Here is a 16,093-nt window from a genome sequence, read left to right on the forward strand (position 1 = left end):
TATTCTGACCTGTCCCCCTTTCAGGAACCTGCTGCTAGTTTCAAACCTCTTGCCACCACCACGTGAGTCATTTCCCCTGAAGCCTCCTGCCAATCCTGCCTGTCGTCCCCCAAAGCATCATCCTAAATGAATTCTGCTCCTGCTCCCCCAGCCCAGAGCAGTTCTTTCTAAGCCTCCCTGTGCCTGCTCAGCTCTGCCAAGAGCCAAAAGACAACCTGCAAATTCAGCAGTTCCCTCTTTATAATCTTTGTTTGCTCATTGTTGTTGCCTGGGTTAGTCAGTTGCATAGCCTTGACTAGTAAATATCCAGCGCAAAAGTGCTATTCAAAGCGCCATGGTTTGTTGGGGAGTCCTTGTTGGCAGGGGTCACTTAGTTGCTTTAACCCGCCCCCCCCCCCAACCAATTTATTGCTATTCGATTCATTTGGATGGATACTGTCTGAGTAAAAAAAAAAAAAAAAGGTACAAACTTGGCCTTTTTACTTTACACAAAAGTATTTTTTAAAAAGCATTTGACATTCCCTTTTAGTAATAGAGAGCAATGGCTTTGTTCAAATAAGTTAGGTATGTTTTAAGTTCAAATGAAAGGCTAGGATCACCAGTGATCAGCAAAACCTTTGTCCCTTCTTCTGGCAAACATCCTCTTGGTCTCCCACAACTTATAAATTCAAAGGAGCATTTTCAATAAATGTGACCAAACTCAAACAAAAGGAGCAATGCCAGACCTGAGCTCTTTCATATTTAATTATCTGGTTTTGTTTTCAAATGGCTGTAGACTGTTTGGGGAATCCATAAAAACACTTGTGTGAATCTTGGGACCCAAGAATTATGCAGACCAGAACTCTCAAACTTCTTGGTTACAACTGGATCGCTACTGAGCCTGAGATTTCTCTCTGTTACTCTCAAGTAAAATTTTGCAGGCATGTGCCATGCACTCCTCTTTTTTTTGTTTAATGAAGGTGCTAAAAGGTGCTGTGCCCTGTATTCTTAAGATGTGCGCACACGCACACACGCACACACAAAAGCAGACACCTATGGGATGGGCCCCTTTCCAATGCAGATTCTTTAAACTCTGGAGTCTTGCTCTATTAAGAGTGGATCAATAACATGAAACATTTGAGGTCCATTCTAACCTACCCTCCTGGTTTTGGTACCTATACAACCAGCTTTTGCAACTGTTCAAAGAAGTCACAGAAGGGAGAAAAACATTTCATAAATTCATGACAATAAGCAGCAAAACTTGAATTATAAAGAAACTGACTTTTTAATATAAATTATAAACCCATCCAGTTTAAAGCAGATCACTAGCAGTTTTGTCACTTAATTATGTCGGAGGCCAAGTGTTACACAATCTTCCACAGTCATAAATTACAGAGAGCAATCAAGGAAGTCAAAAAGTTCAAAGGTCGCTTCTGCAGATAACAGAAAACCCCTTTTATATAGGTTAAAAGAGAACCCCTCCCCCCAAAATCATGATTAAACATAACAATTGCAAAATATAAATGCATATTTTAAACAGTTAAAAATTACTAAGGAGATACAAAAGCCCCACCCTCCAATGGGCAACACAGCTAGGTGATACAGTTTTCTTCATGCAAAGGGAGGCTGTTGGATTAAAACACACCTCACCTTTACCCCATGAAGAACCCCCCCCCAAAAAAAACAGGCTTAAATCCAAGAATTTGGTTGCAGAAGACAGCTGCAGAAGGATCCTGGCTCATGATCCCAGCCTATATAAAATGAACTTCTCTGAGTCTGTAAACAGTAGTTTTGGTAGCTCACTTCTATACACACATCAGTTAAGCCACAAATAAACAGGATAAACAGCAGCACTAAATTAAATCCAGAACTGGGATGGATGTTGGGGAAGGAAAGAACTGCTGGGTTAAGAACTCTTCTTTCACAGGTCACCGAGATCAAAACTCTTTGATTACAGATTTCACTCTCTGTAATGGACAGAAACGCTAGGAATGCTTAGAGTTGGAATCAGATGTTGCCCCTCATACGTAATTAAGAAGAAAGAGTTTGTGTATGCATATACCTAGCCTACTCAAGAAAAGACAGCATCCTTTTCTTCTGATTGGATATTGAAAAGATTTGCGAAGGCCATTTCAGAATTCAATACATAAAATACTGATTTCCCAGAAGGCAGCTCCAGTGTTTGGCATTTTAAGAGCCCTACTTAGTTTTCTAAATTAAAGGGAGAAAAAAAAGTAAGGTGGGGGTACTGGATGTCTTCACAAATAGGTCTCAGGCCTGGTTCGGAGACAAGCTGCTAGCTGAAAGAGAGCCGACAGCCCATATGCCACCGAAATCTAAGCAATCATGCAATTCCCACAAAATATCCATGTAAAAAAACATTCCCCAGCATTAACAGCCAATACCACCCCAACACCTGCTTTACCTCTTAGTTATCTCAACTGAATAGTATGAACCAAAGCTTTCTTCCAAGTGTCATTCTAAGAAAAAAAAAATCACATCGCTCCCCTAAAGGCATTTCTGCTGGATGAATAATTATTTTGTAGAAAAATCCACATTTTGGTGTTTTGTTTTTCATAAGTAGTACCATGTTCTGAGGAGACACCATCAAAACTCATCTTGTGCAGTGTTTTTGATAGCCACATTGGTGTCACTGGATGATAAACTGACAGATGCCAATTGCAATTCTCAGGCACATCAGTCCAGGGAAGGAATAGTATCAAACTACAAAGACTGACATATTTTCTCAGGCTCCTTTTTCGACACTTAGGGATGCAGCCCTGGAAGTGGCAGGCGCTTCTCCCCTGGTGCAGACGGAGACATTCACTCAAAAGGGGGAAGCTATTTGCGAAGACTTTATAGGATGTACTGCATGGAAGAATGAACAACCAGTGCAGATTAAAGTTCCCTTCCCCAGGGAACAGGCGAACTATAACAGAATGTCTAACTGGCTAAGCAAGAGCTGAGTAGGTTATTTCCCGAAAAGTGCGCCTGGAAGAGTGAAGACTCCAGCCTTGAAATCTGCAGACAAAAAACAAAGGCATGCAGTGCTGTATGGTAGTGCTTTGCAACCATCTTATCACAGAGAGGCTCGGCATTCTACACAGGGGGTTTAGGAAACAAGTGACTTCTAGCAAGAGTAAATTGACTTCATTAGCACTACCAGTACTCTTCAAACTGTAAATCTAGATCACCAGCTTTGTTTTTCAGTAACCAGAAGTCTTCAAAAGCTTGAAGTCCTTGCCCCCAAATCTTTGTGGTGGTGGTGGTGGTGGAGGAGGGGGCCTGTTATTTTTTTTTTAAAGTGATACCCATTATTTTTCTTTTTTCGTGAAAAAACAGGATTAGTAGTACCAGATAAGCGCCCCCCACCCCCACGCATACACACTCAGCTCCTGGATAATCAAAACTAGCTACAAAAACACGTGAAGACCGACAACCGTTGCTTGAAACTGGTGCTGCTACTACTGGAAGATGAGAGGCCGGTTTTCATATGAAAGTTCTTTAAATCCTTTTCAAAAATTTGGAGCACCTAAGAAAATATGCAATAATCCAACAGCACCCCCCAAGAAAATGAGTCATTTACTTCATTCCCCATATTTCTCGGTCTTGTCTTGAAGTTGATCTTTCCCAGAAGCAATCAGAATCTATTCTGGGTTAAAGGATTCGGAGGAAGCATAACTCAAACTCTATACCCTTTCTCCTTCACCGAAATGTCTGAATCTTCCCAAGAGCAGAGACGAGTCTCAGGTCATGTGACCTTTTGATCTCTGTTGATTTGAAGTTTTTAAACCTGAGCTTTCATACAGGCTTACAAATGCCTTTTGCAGCTCCTAGTTCATCTTTAGTAAACTGTGTATCAATACAGCCTTCTCCAACATTGTTCCTCTCCTCAGATGGGGTGGAAAAGAAGGTCCTAAGCTCAAACTTGCTTAGGCGGCACTTTCACCCAACCATGGTTGTTAAAGTGGCCATATAAACAGACAAGAGAGTCAGACAGCCAGAACTCCATAATCAAAGCAGCTGCTGCAGTGGAAACAGACACCCAAAAATTCTACAGCTGAACACAGGCCCTTCAGACTTCTGCTTTTTCTAAGGCGAAAAAAATCCACACGCAAAACTAGAAACACGGCATTGTGCAGTGGAAAAATACAAACTCCTTTGAAATATGCTTTACACTGGATTTTCTATTGCTGCTTCTAAAGACTTCAAGCCCCCAAAGAATTTCTGGAGAATGCTCCCCCCATCAAGGAAAATGAAACAGGTTGGGGGGGTTGTTTCTGTTACAATAGGCTTATGAACATGTATAAAAAGTGGTCTAACCCTGACGGAGGAGGGTCCCTGCTTCTGATTTTATGTACAATAATTTAATCCGCTTGAATATATCTTTTTAATACATAAAAAAACTATTTTACGATCAAAGTCCTTCATGCATTTATGAGGAAGTTCCAGATTTTAACATCAAAGGCATGGCAACAGATGACAGCTCTTGCCTGGCGCTGGCTGGCCTCTGGCGCCCGAGGCACCTTTCCTCAAACCTTTAGGTTTTTGATATTATCAAGTCTTTTTTTCAGCAGTTCACCAATTTCTTGAATCGAATGCTGGTAACTATTCTGGACCTTCACTAGCGCAGTCTTCGTAAACTTTTTTTCTCCCTGGAAATAGGTTACATAAAAATCATGTAATTTGCATGGGAGGTTGTGTTTATATAGCCGTTCTAACAGACGTCTACAAATACAGAATTAAACAACCCATATCTTGGGGCTGTTAGTGAATCAAGCTGCCTCGCTTCTGCCAACCTTGCCAGGCTGTCTGCAGGTCCTAAACCTGAGTCATCAGACACTCTTACGAAAGTCCTGGGCCAGGCTGAGCCTCAGCCCAATAAACCTGTTTTTACACCACACAGGCAGTAAATGAAGCGCTTGAAGAAATGGGGATAGGCCGGTGGAGAGGTGCTGGGATTGTACATCTTGTCTTCTCATGCTGTTCACAGGCCTGGCACTCTGGATTTGACCCATACCCCTACCATACGCTGGATGCGTTTCCATCATAACATTTCTGACTCTGGCTCAGCCTTAAACAGTTTCAGCCCACAATCTGACACCATTTGCACAAACTATACTGTCTGGCCTATATGGGAGTGGGGAAACCTTCAGGATTCCAAGCTCATGTATACATGTAGGTGGCCGGAAATAAAAAGATTAAGGAGAATTTTCTCATTTGCTGTTTTGTCCCCCACAAAAAGAAAACAGTGCTAGAAGGTAGAGAGAGAGAAAAACCTATGTAAGCAAGGATAAAACTCAGTGCCTCTCATGAGCTGTTCACTGTGATAATGTAACAGGCTAAAGGCTTCTCTGAAGTCTGGAAGAACTTTGGGGGCAAAGGCAACTGCTCACCTGGCCAACCAGAACCGTTTCTATCATCTGCCTAGTATCAGCGGCTGGAAATTCCCAGCCATAAACATGTCATATCAGTTGTGTTTTTCTGCACACTCAGTGCTCTGTGGAAAAAGATGTGGATGAAACTGAGCAACTCCTGTGCTACCAGAAACAGGAACTGAGAGAGCCAGAGACCCTTTACAGGTGTTCGCTACCAGCAGCTTCCAGGCCCAGTTTACGCCCTGCCTTCCTCCCCAAAGTCGACCCAAAACGGCTTGCATCACTCTCCTCTCCTCCACCCATCTTTTCCTTTTCCTTTTATTTAATATTTATTTACTTCATTTATACCCCATCTTTCGCCACAACAGGGACCCAAAGCAGCTTACATCATTACACTTTCCTCCGACTTATCCTCACAACAACCCTGTGAGGTAGGCTAGGCTGAGAGGGTGTGGCTGCCCCCAAAGTCATCCAGAGAGCTTCCACGGCAGACTGGGGATCTGAACCTGGGCCTTCCAGATCCTAGTGTGACACTAACCACTACACCATGCTGGCTCTCTCAATACAGAAACAAAAAAATCTCAACCTGTATTAGCTGCTTACTTCAGCAACCCTGCAGAGATGGGTGGATGGCTAACAGACACAGCCCTCCACTAAGAGCCAAGCTACAAGTGACGCCTGACACAGGTTGGACACTTGTCAGCTTCCCTCAAGTTTTGATGGGAAATGTAGGCATCCTGGTCTTGCAGCTGTAATGGAGAGCCAAGCTGTAAAACCAGGGCGCCTACATTTCCCATCAAACCTTGAGGGAAGCTAAAAAGTGTCCAACCTGTGTCAGGCGTCACTTGTAGCTTGGCTCTAAGCATCCAAATTCCCCCAAACCAGGAGAGCAAACTAAGCCTTTGTCCGTTCTTTGGTGCCCTCTTGTGGCTGATTGTCACAAAGCTGTGTTCTGAAGCAGCATGCAAATATTTTTGGTTTTGCGCACAAAAACACATGTACCTAGGCCAATTCCCAAACATTTTGTCAGAGGGACCAAGGAGCAAAACCTAGGAGGCAGCTGTGCAGAAAGAGCCCACTGGATTCTTAACAGCTGGGTAGGGAGAAGGTGGCACTGAATAGCAGAGCATTTAGTTTTGCACGCAGGTGTCTCAGATTCATTCCCTGGTGCCTCCAGTTAAAAGAATTTCAGGGAGCGGTTGAGAAAGGACCATTGCCCAGAGACCAGGAGAGCGGCTGTCAATAATGAACCAGAAAGGCCGATTTATAGGATTCAGTGGAAGGGCAGATTCAGAATTTTTTAACCTCATCCTGAGGGTGGGGAGTGAAGCACTTGAAACTTTGCTGGGGTGAGGACTGAACTTTCCTTCCCTCTCCAGGCATCATACCCGTCATAAAGAGGCTAGTTAAATATAAGCAGGTCTCTTACCGGTGACAGTAAAGTGTCTTCTATGGACAGCTCTTCAAGTTTAAGTGCAGTTAGAGTGACTTCAAGCCCTTTGATGTGGTCAATCACATTGGAAGTCAGTATCTGAAGCCCAGAAACATAGTCCTGGAAGCTGGAGAACACTGGGGGCTAACATAAGAAGAGAAAATGGGAATATTAAAAAGAGGACATGTTTCCCCGTGGCTTTTTTCTCCTTGCTGGAAGGACAAATGCTTTTTCAACTACTGCTTCCAGAGTATAAGTATTTCTGTTTGTTAAAAACTCCCGTCCTCTTCTGCATGTACAAGGGGGGGAAACACTACCTACCAGGGCTGCGATGCTTTCTTTTTTTTTCTTTTTCTTCTTCTGCAAGTTTGACTTGCAAGGCCGGAGGACAGCATCAGAGTAACTACACACCCACAGGACAATGGAGATGGTCTAGAAGGATGAGAAAAAAGGGAGGCCGCATGAGCACTTCGGGGAGAGTGTTAGGCTTCAGCAACCGATCATTTCTACTCTTCTCTTCTCTTACTGCAAAGAGGAGGCCCACATACTCACCTCAAGGAAGAAGACAAGATTTTCTAAAATGTTTGGATGGATCGTGAAGGTGCCTTCCCTCACTTCCAATAAGTCACCTTTGCATTTATTGAACAGATCTTAAAAAGAGAGAGATTTTAAAAATTTTTCTTCTTTATTAACAGTTTTTATAAATAATATCAATAAAAGTGCCACAATATATGGAAAACAGGAACAGAAATTCAACAATAAATGAAGAACAATTAATAGCAGCAACAATTAACATCCTATAGATTGGCATAAACACGTACAACACACCAGAGGGTGCCGTTTTGTTTCCAGGTCTCTGCTTGATCCTGGAGGATGAACACCCTCTGATTTAAATGGTACCCTGCGTTCTCCCTTCCACTGCGCTATGTTTGAAATGCTGTTTATCAGATTTACAAGGGGGATGTTAATTGGCTAGGTCTGTTTACAGTACTCGAGTCTGTTTCATGTTTTTTAAAGTGCTCCTCTTAAGTTAGCTACAATTTTAGATGCACGTACTGCAGAAGAAGCCACTGAAAATGGACATATCTAAACAGCTCACTTCGTTTGGGATAGTCTTATAGGCAGAAGGTGGAAGCTGTGCACTTCTGAATTGGCTTGAGGCAGCCTGCAATGTACACAGTCAAATCCTAAATACAGTCAGGTGTCTTCTCTTTTAGATTTATCTGGGAGTATCCACAGAGAACCAAGATGTATCTACCAAAATATACACAGTCCAATACACAGCTTGAAATCATATTTCATGATGCTTACTGGAAGAAAAGTGGGCTTATAAATATTTTTAAAAGAAACCAGCAAGAGGACTGGGGCTGCCTCCCCCCTTCTTCCATCGGAAGGGACAGGCTTTCTCAGTAACCTTCAGCCACTGCAAGAAGCAACCCAACACAGGCATGCCCCCTCTTCGAATACACGGAGACCTGGCCATAGCCATCAGCCACAATGACTAAAGGAAGCCCTGTGTTTGGAGGGACACATTTTAGACAAGTCGCCGTATTAATCTGAGCAGCTAAAAGAAACAAGAGTTTTGTGTCACCTTAAAAACTAACATACTTACGGTGGCAGAAGCTTGTGAGAGCCTGCTTTGTGAGCTGCATGAGCTCATGTAAATTATGTCGGTCTTTTAGATGCCATGAGATGCTCTTTACATGTTCAAAAGAAATCAGCCACTGAACACCAGTTGTTTGTGTATGTGTGTGTGGGTGGAGTGGGCAATATCAGGAGAAGGATGAAGCCCTCATGTCCACCGGTTGGTGGACTTTACCGAGGCATAGTCAGCCACTGTGGCAAACAGAATTTATGGACATTGGGTGTTACTCAGGAGGCATTCCTTATGTTCTAATGGGACTGTATAAAAACTAATTCTTTTGAGGCTATAAACAGTTAACCTAGGTGTGTGCAGGCAGCCTGGTAACATCTGAAGATTTATTTCCAAGGCCGATTTACCTGTTAGCTGTTGAAGTAACAATTTAAAGCTGTTCCCTATTCTTTCTTGAAGTACTGTAGAATCTTCTGGAAATAAAGAAATCCAGTCACTTATCCCAATACGCAATTGGTAGCTTTTGTTTACTATGTGCGTGCGCGCACACCCACACACAATCACTTATCCCAATACGCAATGGGTAGCATTTTTACACACACAAACACACACACGATCAGATAATAAATTCTCCTGTTTTGATTAAATTTGCTACCTACTAATAATCAATGTTGACTGTCAGCTTGCCCCTCCTTTCTCTTTAATACTAGCCTCCTCATACAAATCAACAGCGATTCAGAAAAACTATGCATAAACAGTTGCAATAAAGGAACACCACAATCAAGACACTGATGCTTGAAGTAAAGGAAAATCTTGTCTTCATTAAGCAAGCGGCAACAGCAGCTACCGTACAAAATATACGGCCATGGGTACTTAGCAAGTATTGGCCCTGCCTGTGATCCAAGAGGCAGCCTGCTGGCTTATGAGATTACATTTTCCATTTGCGAAATGGTCTCGTCCACTTGGTTATGAACTGGCAAAATGATCCTTAGCTAGATGACAAGTTCATTGGTTTTTTCATGCCTTCAGCTCACATAATGAATTTCTCAGAATGTTTTTTCAGCTAAGAATTGTGCACAAACATTCTATGACAAAACAGAGCCCATAGAAGGTCTCCTTCCAACCCCAGCCCATCCTGGCTTCCCACAGACTTACCTAAGCCATTGGTATCTAGTTCATAGATTTCACTAACAAGGTAAAACAAGGTGGTCTGACACTGGCAGCTCCCACTGCTGAAAAAGCTGGCCATTCGGGAAGGAGGAGGGCCAAGGACTGGATACTAAGCAAAAACAAAAGGGGGGATTAATCAGCGCAGCCCTCTTGTGAGGGGCAGAAACTGCAGTATTTTCAGCTTGACAGACAGAAAAGTGACAGTTTTCCAATTAGACCAACTGTGTTGAATGTCAGGAGATGAATCTCAATTCCGTATCTACCGGGACAATCACAATCTATTTAATATATCTGGGGACTATTTTCTAAAGTGGTACCTGAATCTTCTGCTCCAGAAACCGCTTCCCAGAATTCACTGCCACATCTAGCTGCTGCAGGAGAGCCCGTATCGTGTCAATCTTGGAGGAAACACCATTCTCTGTGGCCTTTTCAGAGTTCTTTGGGTGAGCATGGTGGCCAAGGGCCGGCAGCCCGCTTACCAGCCTTAAAGTCAAAGACCGGATCTGCAACCAGATGGTCTCTTCCTCTAACGAGAGTTTCCGGTGCTCCTCAGAAATGCCCCTGAGAGAAACCAAAAGTTCAGATTCAAAAGCACATCAGAAGATGCTCAGGGCTGTCTATTCGCCCAACCCCCTAGGCAGGGGCAACAGGAAATCCATGACGACAGTTTCTAAGGGGAGTGTTGTCTCTTCCACACAGATGTGACGGGCATAGTGTCTGCCTCAATCATTGCTAGTGTTGCATGCAGCAATAACTGCTGCAAGTTTAAAAAAAGTTTGATTGCTTTTATGAAATTGAGTGGCCTTCATTATCATAGTGTTGCATCTATACTATGCTGCAATGTTTACATTAATATTCTGTACTGCATGCACAAATACAGACATAATGTGTTTTATCTTTTTAAAATGTGTTGTGTATTCCATGTCAGCCACCTTGGACTTTAAACAGCTTCACCCAAATGAAGGAAGATAGCCAAGAAATCCACACACACCCCATAATGACATAGCACGCCCTGGCGATAAGAGAGAAACTTTCAGTTTTTTCTTGCCAGTGTCCAATGTGTTGCCACTTAATAGAGGACTGCATGTAATTATATTTGTATTATTGTTAAAGGTTTTCACGGCCGGAGAACGTTAGTTGTTGTAGATTTTCCGCCCTGGAAAATCCGTACAGCTCGGAAAATCTACAACAACTAACTATATTTATATTCTTGTATTTTTCTGTTTTTTAATGGTTTTGGATTGTGAAGGCCTATGGCCATATACAATAAATTCAAAAGTAATAAAGGACTGATTGTATCCACATGAACAAAAGCAAAACAGCTTGAGGAAATTATTGGGAATCTGTATGCATGTTACGTCTTGGAAAACATCTCTGAAATCTCACCCTGGGGAGGGGCATGGTAGACCCTGCTCTGGTACCACTTGTACAAGCAAAACAAGTCCAGGAGAAAGTGTATGTATCTACCCTTTGAAGTGGAATGCACAGTTCTGCATTCTATTCACTTCAGACTTGTCTTTAAGCAAGCAAGGAAGAGACAAAGCATTTTAGTGATTTGATAACTGCTTGTGCAAACATGGCTTCTAGCACAAAGGGCTCTCTCTCTTTCTGCCACACAGAAAATAATGGTCTTTGCCTAGATGTAGAGCCACACAGTGGACAAGATGAGAAATGTGGCAAGGAGCACAACTGATACCCTGCTAGATCAGACCTGTGGTCCATCTAGTTTAGCGTCCTGTGCCACGCAGTGGCCAGGCCAACCAGCTGCCTTGGAGGCCCAGCAAACAGGGCATAGAGGGGGCCGGACACTGCCCCCAGCATTAGTATTCAGAGGTTGACTGCCTCTGAATGTGGAGGTTCCCTTTTAGTCACCATGGCTAGTAGCCACTGATAGGCTGCTCCTCCATGAATCTAATCCCCTTTCAAAGCCACCTAGGTTAGAGGCCACCACTATATCTACCAGCAGTGAATTCAACAGGTTACTTACTCGTGGAGTGAAGCAGTATTTCCTTTTAGTATTTACGGTATTTCCTTTTGTCTCTCATGATCCATGGGCCATCAACTTCATTGGGTGCCCATGAGTTCTAGTATTATTCAACGGGGGAGAAAAAACTCTATCTACTTCCTTCACCCAATGAATGATTTTGTACCATTTTGCCACTTAATCATCTTTTTGCTTCTGTACTTCTTCCACCACTGCAATATCCTTTTAGGTACAGCAACCAGAAGTGTACACATAAATAAAAACACGGCCACCTTATAGCTCTGGACAAGATCATGACAATGCTGGCAGTTTTATTCTCAATCCCTTTCCTAATAGTCCCCAGAGTGATGTTTGCCCTTTTCTCTGCTGCAGCATGCTAACTTGGCATTTTCATCAAACGGTATATGAACTGCACAGAACATATAGATGAAACTGAGGCTGTGATAACTTTCCACATTTAGCCTTGGGCTTTGGCCAGTTTAGACGCCATCAGCACATAAAGTTAGGATTTTATGTTCCAATGTGCATCACCTCACACATACCTATGCTGAACTTCATTTGCTATGTTGCTGCAGTTCAGTTTGGAGGTGTCCTTTTGAAGCACAAGATTCTGCTTGGGTATTCTCCATCTTAAATAACTGGGTATCATCTGCAAATGTGGTCACTACACTGCTCATCCCCCGTTTCACAACTGATGAACAAATCAAACGGCACCACTACCGATAATCGTCCTTGTGGTCTCCACTGCTTACTGCCCTCCGGCGCCCTCCTGTCCATTTACTTTCAGTTCCGGCTTCCTATTTAACCAGTTTTAATACATAAGAGGACTTTATCCACAAGAGGACCTCTTACCCCATGGCCTTTGGAAAATGACTCAGTGAAGCATTCTGCATCTGACAAAGGAGGCTGTAGCCCATGAAAACTCGTGTTACAACAAGTTTAAGGAGGCAGAAGATTATTTTTTGTTTTTCCCAGAGTGTCAGTGGGTCTTTGTATTTACCTGTCTTTTGGGTCCCAATTGAATAAGACAGTTAGGTCTCTGTTATCCCGCAGGTCATTCCACGGAACGTCATCCTCTTCTGGACTTAGACTCATGGACCTTATACTTTCTTCCAAACTCACTGATCTGGCCCGTGGAAAGAATAACAGACCGACTGAGTTGAGTGTTTTAGAAAGAACTTTCACTACACAGAACTGAGTCATCACATGGCAAAAAAGAGCTCCCACATTTTAAGCGCAATTTAGAAAAGCACATTTCCATAGAAGGGATAGCAAGCCTGTGCTGGTGCTTTCGGGTGGAAAGAAGCAAACAGTGCCTGTCAGAACTCTTGATAATACAGTGAAGCACAGTTGAGTTGACCACACCTACTGCTGGGACTGCACTCCAGGTAAACCCAATCCAAATTGTGCCTAGAAAAATAACCTTCTACAACCTGACTAAACTATGAGAACAAGAAAATTTGCATGCCTGGACTTATTTATATATCATTTTTCTTATAGCCACAGAGAAGGGCGGAGAGCTACATAGAGCGCTCACAAACAGCAGGCATTCTTGCTTATCCTTCCTTCCCTTTTCTTGAGATCTGTACCAGGTACAAGTTTTCAAACTTATCATTGCAGCAATCAAACTCAGAAACTTGCTTTCCTCCCTTAAATGCAAGTAGGGATTACAGGATGCTGTGCTCTGCTCCCAGTGCCAAACCACAGAACTGCATGGTATACTGGAAGACAGAAGACTGTCAGCTTTGCCTAGAGAACTTAGCAGTGTTGCTGGGAACTCTCTCTCACTACTGTAGGAAGGTGTTAGCAGCTGCTGCCCTCCTGTCCACACATCCCTCCCAAATCCAACACCCTCTACGCTTCCTGAACTCCCAGGATACCCCAGGGTAAAACAGGCCCTTCCATACTCACATATTTGCTTCAAGTAAGAGGTCTAACAACATCCGCTCTATGCGGACTTGTGCAAAGTGAAGTGAGGAGTTCAGTCTGTTCCTGAAAGCAATGAATTCTGGTATCTTCTCAAATGCACCGTATTTGTAAGCTTGAATAATGTATTCTGAGGTCTAGGAAGGAACACACAACGGTCTCTGAATTATATGCAACAAAAGCCCATTTGAGAGAAGTTGCAGATTTTTAGCCTATGTGAAGAGACTCCTCCCTACATTAGCCGAGCTTTAAAAAACAGCCAACTCAGCTTGGCTCTGCCTGAAGAGCCTGTGGGAGGAGCCTCCCTGCTCGGATGCCCCTCCTTCACTGACATTTTGTGTACTCCACTCTCACAACCATCCATGCTCAAGCCCCACACATTTTGTAATGGGGGCTTCAGTAAGCATAACTTTATTAGGCTTAGAGCCAAAATTCTAGTTTCCCAATTGCCCTAAGAGGTTACTTCCTTTCAGTTCCTCTGAGAAGAAATGCTAAGCAATAGAGTCTTGGCCTGACCAACCTCACAGGACTGTTGCAAGGATAAAACAGGAAAATCTTATGTATACCAACTTGACCTCTTGGGGGTTCAAATGTAATTAAGATCACCCTGGCACGGGCTCTGGCTTAGCAGTAGAGTATCTGCTGGGCATGCAGAAGGTCTCAGGTTCAATCCCCGGCATATCCAGTTGAAAGGCTCATGTAACAAGTAATGTGAAAAACCTCCGTCTGACACCCTGGAGAGCCACTGCCAGAGTAGACAATTCTGACCTTGCTAGACCCAGGGTCTGACTCGCATGAACAAATGAAGCTGCCTTGTACGGAATCACTCAATCCGCTAGAAAGCACTTCTGTTAAAGCCTCCACCCCAAATGAACAGGAGTTGCATTGCTATGACCATTTCTAGAGGTGCTCTCTCACTGATCTCCAAATCCCACAGAGCTGGGCACATTTTTAAGATATAAAATAAATAGGACATCCTTTAACAATTTTCAGGTTTAAGCTCTCAGAACAATGACTTATTTGAACATTTTTAGATTGCCTTTTTATACAATTTGGGCCCTCCAGACAGCAAGCGGTCAAAAACATTAGAAACCTACTTTAAAAATAATATATAAATACATTAAAAATAAAGAGGAAGAAGGGTCATCAAAGAAACACCCGATGGAACGAGTAAGTCTGTGCCCGCTGGCAGAAGATAACAATGGAGGGGGACAAACAATTCTTCCTGGCAGGGCTTTTTTTCTGGGAAAAGAGGCGGTGGAACTCAGTGGTGGAACTCAGGACCACACAAAGACGTCACTTTGGGTCAGCTGGAACAAGGGGGGAGTTTTTTAAAAGTTTAAATCACCCTCGGTGAAAATGGTCACATGGCCAGTGGCCCTGCCTCCTGATCTCCAGACAGAGGGGAGTTTAGATTGCGCTCAGCGGCATGGAGGGCAGTTTAAACTCCCCTCTGTCTGGAGATCAGGGGGTGGGGCCACCGGCCATGTGACCATTTTCAAGAGGTGCCGGAACTCCATTCCACCGCGTTCCAGCTGAGAAAAAGCCCTGCTTCCTGGTGAGGGAAGTCCACAACTGTGATACCACAACTGAGAAGGCTCTCTCATGTTGCCACCCATTTAGCCTCAGATGACAGGGGCATCTGAATCAAGGCCTCCCAAAGATGACTGTAATGGTTGGGAAAATTCATATGGGAGTAGGCAGTCCTTCAGGTGTGCAAGCTGTTAACAACACAGGGCTTTAAGGGTCAAGAACTGGGCCCAGAAGCACACTGGAAGCCAGTGTGGATGGAATAGCACTGGAGCAATATGGTTCCTACAATCCACTCCATTGTTGCTGTAGTATTCCATTACCACCTGCACTTTCCAGACACTCTTGAACAGCAGCCCCATGTAAAGCACATTGCAATAGCATAATCTAGATCAGGGGTGGGCAATTGTTTTGGCTCGAGGGCCACTTTGTGGGAGTGGAGGTTAGCGGAGGGCCACACCTTTTAAAATGATTGCATTCATTAGTTAACTTTCAGTGCCAGGCGCCCAGTAGGTGACTGTCTTGGCGGGCCGCATGTGGCTCTGTAGCGGGCCGCATGTGGCCCACGGGCCGCAATTTGCCCACCCCTGATCTAGATGTTACAAAGGCAGGCGCCACAGTGGCAAGATCTGTTTTGCCCAGGAAACGGCACAGCTGGCTCACCAGCCGAAACTGGGAAAGGTGCTCTTGGCCATTGCTGCCACCTGCTTATTCAACAGGAGTCCCGGCTGCAGCAGCACCCCAAAGCTACAAACCTGCTATTTTATTTAAGGGGAATGCTACCCAGCCAGAACAGGAGAAACCTCCATAACTAGGTCAGTCCTCCTGCCCACCAGTGGCATCTGTCTTCTCAGCATCACTCTTCAGTTTAATCCATTCCAGAACTGCCTCCAGGTACCTGTCCCAGTTTCCCACAGCTCTCCTGGCATCTGGTAGAAATGTGAGACAGAACTCAGTGTCACCTGCTTACTGGTGATAACTTAGTTCCAATCTCTGCTGGTTTCGTGTAGATGTAAAAAAGCACTGGGGACAAGATTCAATTATTGTCTTCTGCCAGCAGGTGAAGACTATTCTGTCTTGTCCTTCACTGACCCTTCCTG

The 16,093-nt window shown here is 43.8% G+C and overlaps 1 protein-coding gene across 3 annotated transcripts in view; it reads right to left on the reverse strand.

Moving 5' to 3' along the window:
• Window positions 1-1,240: 1,240 nt before the first annotated feature.
• NAA25 (N-alpha-acetyltransferase 25, NatB auxiliary subunit) overlaps window positions 1,241-16,093 on the reverse strand; it is a 45,960-nt gene continuing 31,107 nt past the window's right edge. For 2 of the 3 annotated variants that reach the window (XM_054996564.1, XM_054996562.1), the window contains exons 16-24: window positions 13,449-13,600; window positions 12,538-12,663; window positions 9,871-10,114; window positions 9,539-9,662; window positions 8,791-8,856; window positions 7,342-7,439; window positions 7,111-7,221; window positions 6,787-6,933; window positions 1,241-4,634 (exon numbers count right to left, since the gene is read on the reverse strand). In XM_054996564.1, the coding sequence (XP_054852539.1) occupies window positions 4,512-4,634; window positions 6,787-6,933; window positions 7,111-7,221; window positions 7,342-7,439; window positions 8,791-8,856; window positions 9,539-9,662; window positions 9,871-10,114; window positions 12,538-12,663; window positions 13,449-13,600 (1,191 nt within the window). In that variant the 3' untranslated portion in view covers window positions 1,241-4,511. The remainder of the gene's footprint in view (window positions 4,635-6,786; window positions 6,934-7,110; window positions 7,222-7,341; window positions 7,440-8,790; window positions 8,857-9,538; window positions 9,663-9,870; window positions 10,115-12,537; window positions 12,664-13,448; window positions 13,601-16,093) is intronic. The other variant, XM_054996563.1, reaches the window with a different exon arrangement.

This window comes from Eublepharis macularius, chromosome 13, assembly GCF_028583425.1.
Source record: "Eublepharis macularius isolate TG4126 chromosome 13, MPM_Emac_v1.0, whole genome shotgun sequence".
Lineage (NCBI taxonomy): Eukaryota > Metazoa > Chordata > Lepidosauria > Squamata > Eublepharidae > Eublepharis > Eublepharis macularius.